The sequence below is a fragment of the Triticum urartu genome, chromosome 7 (assembly GCF_003073215.2).
Source record: "Triticum urartu cultivar G1812 chromosome 7, Tu2.1, whole genome shotgun sequence".
Lineage (NCBI taxonomy): Eukaryota > Viridiplantae > Streptophyta > Magnoliopsida > Poales > Poaceae > Triticum > Triticum urartu.
Window position 1 is genome coordinate 417,074,845 of NC_053028.1, and position 9,382 is coordinate 417,084,226.

The window sequence follows — 9,382 nt, forward strand, 5'->3', positions numbered from 1 at the left end:
AGGATGATTCTTCTGCGTCTGCTCTCTTGGGGATGAGTATGATGTTAGCCTTGTTCAATTTAGCAAAACCCCGAGTGTCTCCAACGAACAACTTCATAATTACTGCCATGATGTCGTGCTTTATAATCTGCCAAGCTTTCTGGAAGAAAGCACCAATGTAGCAGTCCGGCCCCGGCTCCCGGTCTGGAGGCATTTCCTTGATCACCTGCCAGACTTCCTCTTCTGTGACCATCTGTTCCAAGCATTGGAGATCCTTGGCCTCAAAACCCAGATATTGCAAGTCTAGAGTATGCTCTCTGACCCGCGCAGTCCCCAGCAGCCTCTGAAAAGCATCCGAGAAAACCTCCACTTTCCTTTCTTGACCAGTAACAATCTCTGCGCCCGGCTTGACATGTGCAATAAAATTATTGGTTCTTCTACCATTGGCCATTGCTTGAAACAATCTAGTGTTGGCATCGCCCTCTCTAATCCAACGAAGTCTGGAGTGTTGTCTATCAGTGGTTCTCTCTAGTGCCGCCATGCCCAGTAGCGCCTGCTTGAGTGTTCGCCGGAGCCAGGTCTCCATGGTGTGCAGTGCTCTGTTTTCTTGCATTATGTCCAGTCTTTGGATAACCCATGTAGCCACCCTCATCATAAGCTTCACGTTCCCAATTTTGCGTTCGCCCCAGGCTTGCAGGGTTACAGCCGAGTTGCGCATTAGTGCATCCATCCTCTTGTACGGGTCGACAATCACGTCATAGCACACCCACGCCTCCCTCACCGCATCCTCAAAACCCTCCAATCTTGTCCAGAAAAGCTCAAATCTGAACCGCTTCTTGGGGCAAAAGCCCGCACTCGTGGTGAGGTGCAAAGGCGCGTGATCCGAGACTCCCATGGACAGCGCTTGCAGAAGGTGATCCGCGTTGTCCAGCTCCCAATCCAATGTCATGAGGACTCTATCGATCTTGGTAAGGGTAGGCGAGTCCCTCTCATTTGACCATGTGTATTTTCTCCCATGCATGTACATCTCGTGTAATTGATGGTCCTCCACAAACTCTCTAAATTTGTTCATCATGTTCCTGTTGAGATTGGTGTTGCTCTTTTCAGAAGCTCGGAGGATCATGTTAAAGTCACCGAGGACAAGCCAAGCTCCTGGGCAGACCACATGCCTTAACCTAAGTTCCTCCAAGAAGTTACACTTTTGCTTGTGGCTTTGCGGTCCATAGACAACTGAAATCCACCAAGGATCACCTGTTTTGGTGCGTACCCGACCCGTCAGAAAGTTAGTATCTATCTGGATGGCCTCCACCTCCAAGTCCGAACTCTTCCACGCTAGAAGCACACCCCCTCTAGTCTCTATAGCCGGCAAGTAAGCAAAACCATCAAACGATGGTCCCAAACATTGTGTAACTAAATAGTTGTCTATTACATCCAACTTAGTTTCTTGCAAGCAAGCTAAGTTGACCTCAAGATTACTCACGAATTCCCGCACCGCCTTGCGTTTCACTGGATTGTTCAAGCCTCGAACATTCCAACATATCGCTTGTGGGTGTAAATCCATGAAGAATTACAACCCCAACTCCGCTAGGTAGCCCTAGCTAAGTGCACACTGTAACTGCGTTCTGTGCCTCCATTTCCTCCGTGGACGAGATCGTCTTGCCGAAGAGCGCCGCGATGATCCGAACGTGCTGCTCATGCAGCGTCGAATCAAACAGCTCCTTGAGCTCGTGTACCACTCCGTCGTCCACCTCCAGATTGTCTGGAACCATGCCCAAGGCATGGAGCAACACGTTCTACGCCGGTGCTTCCCTTGGCCGTTTGGTCGCCGTGGTCTTCTTAGATGCCCTGGTGGTCCTCTTGGGCGTGAACGGTTCCACGTCTGGCCTGAGCTGTGACGCCTGCACTTCCTTGAGCAGCGAAGGAGCGAGCCATTTGATGATGTTCGAGCAGAAGTTTTTCAGCTCTCCATATGCCACCACTTCGTTCGCAGTCATCCCCACTGTTTCGCAACTCTACAGTGCACACATTAAGGTTGTGCAATCATTGCCGATCAGCTGCAGTCCCTCCTCCAAGGGCACCTGCTGCACCATATCCACGACGTGCGGGGTGGACATGCTCAGTGCATGTGCATGATTCCCATCGCCCTGGGGCCCTGCCATCCTCGTTTGTGCCTCCGCCCCAGTGGAATTATTAATTCCAACCACCGAGCCATGCACCGCTGTGTGTGACTGTGTGGGCTCGCTGGGAACCCGATCTGCTGGGTCCCCTCTCGGATCCCGAGCACCTGGGCCCTCTGTGGACTCCTGTTTAGTCGGTCCGGCCCGATCCTCCTTGTCGTGATTCTCCTGGCATTCCTGGCCCCCCTTGTCGCCATCCACCTGACATTCAACCCGTGAGGCCGGTCCCTCTTGATCCCGATCTGCCTGGCCACCTAGCACCGCTCCCATTGGTGGCCCGGTCACGTCCGCGAGCTGCAGCGGGTCCTGTGGGGCCACACGTGCGTCAGGATCCTGGCTCGCCCCCACTAGATCCCTGTCCGTTGTGGATTGGGCGACGGATCCAAGGCTACATGCCTCTCTGGACTCGGGGTAGGCGTAATGTGCTCCCCCTTGCCACACCACCTTCCTCTCTCCTATCCAATCTCCCGCCCGACTGATTTGAAACTCCTCCTCGGTTGTCGTTCAAACGTTCTGCGGGCCCCTTATGAAAATTATGACTGATGTGATGATTTGTTTCAGGTGCAATGATTGCTATTAAGGTGTTGTGGAGATGATTAAAATTAATTAGTAAATATGAGAATTTGATGTGAGTAACATTGGACAGTCCGGTCCGTTGATGAATATGTACTAGTTTAGATACAATGTTTTTGTCTGAACTCTCTTATTTAATACTTCCTCCATAAAGAAATATAAGTGGGTTCACATCACTGTAGTAATGAATATTGAATCACAATCCTAATTTTCCCTTCGATAGTAACAGAGTAGAGTTATGCAAAAATTTTAGTCGGCGGCAACTCACGGACATTTAGCTGGTGCTTGTAGAGTGCCGGGGCAGTAATCCACTAACGAATACTTAGTATTTTTTAATTTCCAACTATAATCTGAAGCTGAACCATAATGATCAGGTATATTCAGTGGTCACATCATCGGTGTCTTTCCCATCTTTATTTTCCCGGACGACAAGCCAAGCAAGCGCAACAAATTCCAAACCCCCACGCAAGAAATTCCAAATTGCCACCCGCAAATCCTCGCTTTCCCTTCCGAGCACGATTCATCCATCCCATCGCAAGGAACAAGGGAGTAAGAGCTGCTGCTTCTTCCGTGGTCCCGGTTCAAGGGAGTCAAGCAAGCACAAGATCCTCTCGGTGAGCTTATTGCCCCTCGGATCCTTTTGCTTTTTCGTTGGCTTTAGCACCCTAATTCTAGAAAATCCGAGAAATTTGGTGGGGAGTAGTGATGCTTGTGGATCGGCGGAGATGAATCTGTCTGAATTCAGGAACCTGATTCGACAGAAGAAGGGCTAACCCCCTTTTGGTCTCGTCTCAAGTTGACTGTGGAGTGTGAAGTCGTTCTTGCTGATGGAGAAGCTGAGCTGAGCTTGGATTTTTTAGCTGTTTAGCACCGGGAGAGCTTTGTTTGTGTAACTACACGAAGAAAAAGAAGAAGATTCTTTACCTGCTATTTCTAGATGTTGATCTGATTCGATTGCCACACATGCGATTCTCTTTGCTACAATTGGAGAACCACGGCTCGCAGGGTTTGTACTTTGGTAGATTGCAGCACTGGAAGTGTTAATTGAGAAAGATATAAAAAAATTAGCTAGTTAGGGGTCGATATTGATACAACCTAATTGATGCAATGCAAGTTGTCGATTTGGATATCTCTTATCTGGTTGTATTAATACTTCAGGCTTGGATTGCATAGTGGAGCAAAGTACTAGTAGAATGCTACAGGAGTACCAGGGCTGGTGTAGTATATATCCTAATGCAGTTCCTTCTTTACCAGAATGCAACCATTGTGAGAGCTGCTGCGTCTTCTGCAATTGCTACTGGATACCCTTATTTTTTACAGTTTCAAGTTTGAATTGTATATATGTGTAGTTTGTTTCTGTGTTGTTGCTAAAATCCACAATCTGTAACTGCGGTGTCGCTCACTTCTTGAAGGGCATCTGGCATCAATGCATGTGTCTCAGATATGTGACTGTTAACCATTTGATCACTTTTCACTCCCTGCTTCATTTGATTCTTATAAAATAGATCACGGCTGCGAAGGATTTGATACACATAAATAGTGAATGATTATTTGCAAATACTAATGTCATGTTTAGGCGATAGATGCTTATAACTTTCGAAAAGTTAAGTCATTTGTTGTTTTCACCTTTTGCAGAGCTACTAAAGTAAACATTAACATTTCTCTGCTTGGTGGTTACATTATATATGAAGGACTCTTTTATACCTTTATTTATATTAAAGCCTGTTCTATTCCTCCGCGAACTAAGATTAGCATTACTTGTAGATGGCTTGTTCTGATGGTGAGGCTGAGCACCAATGGATACAGAGTGTCAAGTCAGGAGGAGCAGTTCCTTGTCTACCGCCCGAAAACTGTCCTAATGGTTGGGCTACTCCTCCTGGTGACACTTTTATGGTCAGAGGCCCAGAATATTTTGCAACCAAGGCAAAAATACCTGGTGGGGAGTATCTTCTGAAGCCTCTTGGAGTTGATTGGATCAAAGGCCCAGTAAAAATCTGTGAGGTCCTGAAAAACAGGAACCATCGTGTGAGGAAAGCCATCGATGAGGAGGTTTCTCACGGCAATAAACCTTTTGTCTGGGCCTTCAACTTGCAACTGCCCAGCAAGGAGAACTACAGCGCGATATTTTACTTTGTCTCACTGGAACCTGCACCCGAGGGCTCGCTGATGGATCAATTCCTTAAAGGGGACGATGCGCTCCGTAAATCCAGGCTTAAACTGATAGCAAACATAGTTAAGGGGCCCTGGATTGTCCGAAAAGCTGTGGGTGAACAAGCCATCTGCATACTTGGCAGAGCACTTTCGTGCAAGTATGTCGAGGGATCAAACTTCATCGAAGTTGATGTGGATATTGGGTCTTCCATAGTTGCAAATGCAATTGTTCATCTGGCATTTGGTTACGTGGCGACACTGACTATAGATTTAGCATTTGTTATTGAGAGTCAAGCTGAATCAGAGCTCCCCGAGAGACTTCTTGGAGCTGTAAGGTTCTCTGAGTTGAGTCCGGGATCAGCTGGTGTGTACGAAGTGCCATCTGAAGAGCAGCAGGAAATTGCTCCAATTCTGCCTTCAAGATTATGGCGGAGTTTTTCCCAACTGCTACAGAACCCAGGCAACTCAATGCAGCCGTCGCCTAGCTCAGAAAACACTAATGGAAACTTTCACAAGGAAGATGCTGGTAACAACGATAATTGGTAAGTGCAGCAGACTCGATGTGCTAATTAGCCACTGCTTTTGTTAGAATATTTTTACATTAACAGATAAATATTTATTTTTTAATAATAGGATCATTCCCCTGTAGTCAAATTGCAACCTATGTTACAGTTGTAGGATGTCTCTGAAAATGTTCCTGATGTTGAGCGAAGCTTTATCACGCGAAAAATACCGACATAATGGTCTTCTCTTTTGCAGATATCCCGGAATCCCATACTAGACATGTATAAAGCTTCCATCCAAAGGACGCCTTCATTGGTTGAGGATAATATGCTAGTTCAGGCGATGTGTAAAAGTTGAATTCGTTTCTACGACGATGAACAACGGCCTTAGGTAGTTGTGGATTATCATAGTCCTGGGCCCTGCTGTAAAAATGATACATACTGGTCAAGAGAAAAACATCTTTCTGTACATATAAACTAAATTTACCTTTTAGCCCGACAAATTGAGATGTTGTATTGCATTCTCTTTCTGGCTGTGACACTGGTAAAAACTTTTTTTTTTGAAACCAGGCAAAAGATTTGCCATTTTCATTAAATAAGAGAGGAGGTTCAGACATATGTCGCAACGCGACCAAAAGAAAAGACTACTCTCGCAACATGAGCCTACTCAAATGCTTGGCCCCAGCCAAAGTCCACAGGCGGGCCTCTTTAATTCTCGTGACGATAATTGTGGTCGGAGTCGCGGCGTTGCGAAAAGTTCTGGCATTTCGTTCTTTCCATATCTCCCATGAGACAAGCATCATAATGGAGCCAAGAGCCTTTCTATTATGATCCGCGTTGCTCACCGCCTTTTGCCACCAAGTTCGAACCGAAACTTCATTTCGCCAAATCATCGGTGAGCAGTCGTGGATTCCCAGCCAAATGGTAATCTCATTCCAAACTCTATTCGTGAATCTACACTGAAATAGCAGGTGGGCAGCAGACTCTTGAACTTGCTTGCAAAGGGGGCAAAGGTTGCAATTGGGCCATCCCCGCCAAGACAAGCGATCGGCCGTCCAGACTCGGTTCTGGAGAACTAGCCAAGCAAAGAACTTGCATTTGGGAAGAGCCCACGTCTTCCAGATCATGGAAGTATTGGTACTGTAGGTGAGTCCCGCAAATTGCGCCAAGTAAGCCGAGGATGTCGTGTACTCTCTGCTGGTAGTGAATTTCCACGAAATAGTGTCTTGTCTATCTTGGCTTAGAGTGACACCGGCAACCATCTCCCAGAGGTTGGCGAACTCCTATAAGTGCGTCAAGGTGAGGCCCTGTGTGGTGTTGATCTGATGGATCCAAAAATTGTTGTCCAAAGCCTTGCTAACCACACAGTTTCTCCTTTTTGAAATCTCAAAGATTTTAGGCGCGATGTCTTTGGGTCGAAAACCATTCAACCAAGAGGATTCCCAGAAAATAGCCTTGTTGCCATCACCAATGGTAACCGTCGTGGCCGCCGCAAAGAGATCTTTATCCTTGTCAGTGCAAGGCGTTCCCATCCGGACCCATGGTTTTGGCGGATCCGCCCACTCAAACCACAACCAACGGAGGCGTAGAGCAGTAGCAAATTTCTCCAGGTTGAGCACACCTAGACCCCCATGAACTTTGGGCTTGCAAACTAGATCCCAGTTCACCTTGCACTTGCCTCCCGTCACCTTATCACATCCTGCCCAGAGATAGGCACGTCTGAGACTATCAATCTTTTTCCTCACTTCTACAGGTAGGTCCAACGGGGTGAGGTGATATATCGCAATCGCCGTAAGGACAGCCTTGACCAGGACGATGCGCCCCGGGGTAGCCACATGTATGGCCGACCAGGGCGGGAGCTTGGCAGCCACCTTATCTTCTAGATATTGGAAGTGGATGCGCTTTAGTCTTGCAACCGTAAGCGGTAGGCCAAGGTATCTCATGGGAAAGGTGGCCCGGACCGCCGGGAAGGCCTGAAGAATCCCATCCAAATCGATGTTGGCACAACGGATGGGAGCCACATGACTTTTGTTATAATTGGTGACCAACCCGGTAACTTCACCAAAAGAGCCGAGCGTGGATGCCAAGAACTGGATATCTTCTTTGATAGGAGCAACAAAGATGGCCGCATCATCGGCATACAGAGAAGCCCGCGTGGGGTTACCCCGGAGGGGGAGTAGTTTGCCTTGCTCAGTCGCCTTAGCTAAGATGTGATGGAGCGGGTCAATGGCCAAGACAAAAAGGAGGGGGATAGGGGATCCCCCTGCCTAAGTCCACATCCATGCGAAATGGGGTCCCCAGGCACCCCATTTAGAAGAACTCTGGACGAGGCCGTGGATAAAAGGGCGGAGATCCATTCTCGAAAGCGGCTTGGGAAATTATGATGTCTCAATAAATCCATCAAGTAGTCCCATCTAACCGAGTCAAACGCTTTCTTGATGTCTAGCTTGAAGAGCAGGGTCGGTGATTTGTTGCGGTGAAATCGATGTGCCAAGTTTCGGACATACAGAAAGTTATCATGTATGCTTCTTTTCTTGATGAAAGCACTTTGCGTATTGGAAGCGAGGTCGGACATGTGAGGAGCGAGACGTGTGGCCATCATCTTTGCAATGATCTTGGCAACCGCATGGATGAGGCTTATGGGCCTAAACTCAGAAATGTCCTCTGCCCCCTCTTTCTTTGGAATGAGGGATATATTTGCCGAGTTGAGCCAGTGGAGGTTGGAGATGTGGAGGGTTGAGAAGTTGTTGATTGCTCTCATAATGTCCGGCTTGACGATGTCCCAACATTCCTTGAAAAACACTCCGGTGAAGCCATCTGGCCCCGGCGCCTTATCACCGGGGAGATTATTGATGGTTGCGTGGACCTCCTCTTCGGTGAAGGGGTTGCCTAGCTCCGCAAGATCAAGAGCCGAATGCGGAATGCAGTCCCAGTTGAAGTCCTTGGTACGCGGGGGGGCCTTCCCCATGGCCTTAGAAAAGTGTTGCTGGATGATTTCTTTCTTGTGGTCATGGTGTATGGCCCACCCATTATTGTGTCTGAGACGGTGAATGAAGTTCTTCCTTCTACGGTGATTGATGCGGAGGTGAAAAAAGCGAGTGTTAGCATCTCCCTCTTTGAGTAACGTGATTCGTGAGCTTTGCCTTTTCCGTGCTCGTTCAAGAACCTCCAAAGCCAGAACTTTCCTTTTCAGCTCCTTTCTAAGGTTCCACTCAGCCGGGCTGAGTGTCCTTAGCTCTTGCGCGTCGTCAAGGCGAAGAATGATCTCGAGAGCCATGTGGAGCTGGACTTTGTGGTTAGAGAATATAGCCTTGCTCCAGGTCCGCAGTCGTTGGCTCATTCGTTTAAGCTTGTGGAAGAGTATCTGGTATGGCTCCGTGTGCGTCATCTCTTCATTCCAAGCATTAGTGACCGTTTTCTTGAAATTAGGCATCCTGATCCACAAATTTTCAAAGCGAAAGGTTTTTGGTCGTTTCGGGCCCTTGTCGCAAGTTAGTAGCAGCGGGCAGTGATCGGAGAGCGAGGACGATAGTGCATGAAGGATGTGAGAGCCAAAGTCAACATCCCAATCATCATTACAGAAAAAACTATCTAACTTGCTTAGTGTTGGGTTGGCCTGCTCATTGCTCCATGTATATTTCCTATTCTGTAGATGTATCTCTTTTAGCTCACATGAGTTGAGGGCGCTTCGTAAGCGAACAAGGCGACTACGGTCAACGTTAGAGCGGTTTTTGTCACAGGCACGGTAAATCTGATTAAAATCACCTGCGACGAGCCATCTTGTACCCTGTTGTGGCTTCAGGCTTAATAGCTCTTGGAAGAACGCATCTTTAAGGTTGCTTCTTGTAGGTCCGTAGACCGAAGTGAATTTGAAGGAGGTGCTGGTGCTGACCAGGGTGATTTTTGCAGAGATACTAAAGTTTCCAACAGAAAGATTGTCCAGCTTGATGTAATCTTCATTCCATAGAAGAAGAATCCCCCCTTTTGTTCCATCCGCCG

General features: G+C 47.7%; 1 protein-coding gene across 1 annotated transcript; it reads left to right on the forward strand.

Annotated features, from left to right (window-relative positions):
- The first annotated feature begins 3,095 nt into the window (after positions 1-3,095).
- LOC125521686 (protein ENHANCED DISEASE RESISTANCE 2) lies at positions 3,096-5,911 on the forward strand. Its single transcript, XM_048686740.1, has 3 exons — positions 3,096-3,343; positions 4,494-5,422; positions 5,640-5,911. Coding segments are annotated over exons 2-3 (930 nt in total). The 5' UTR covers positions 3,096-3,343; the 3' UTR covers positions 5,641-5,911.
- The last annotated feature ends 3,471 nt before the right edge of the window (positions 5,912-9,382 follow it).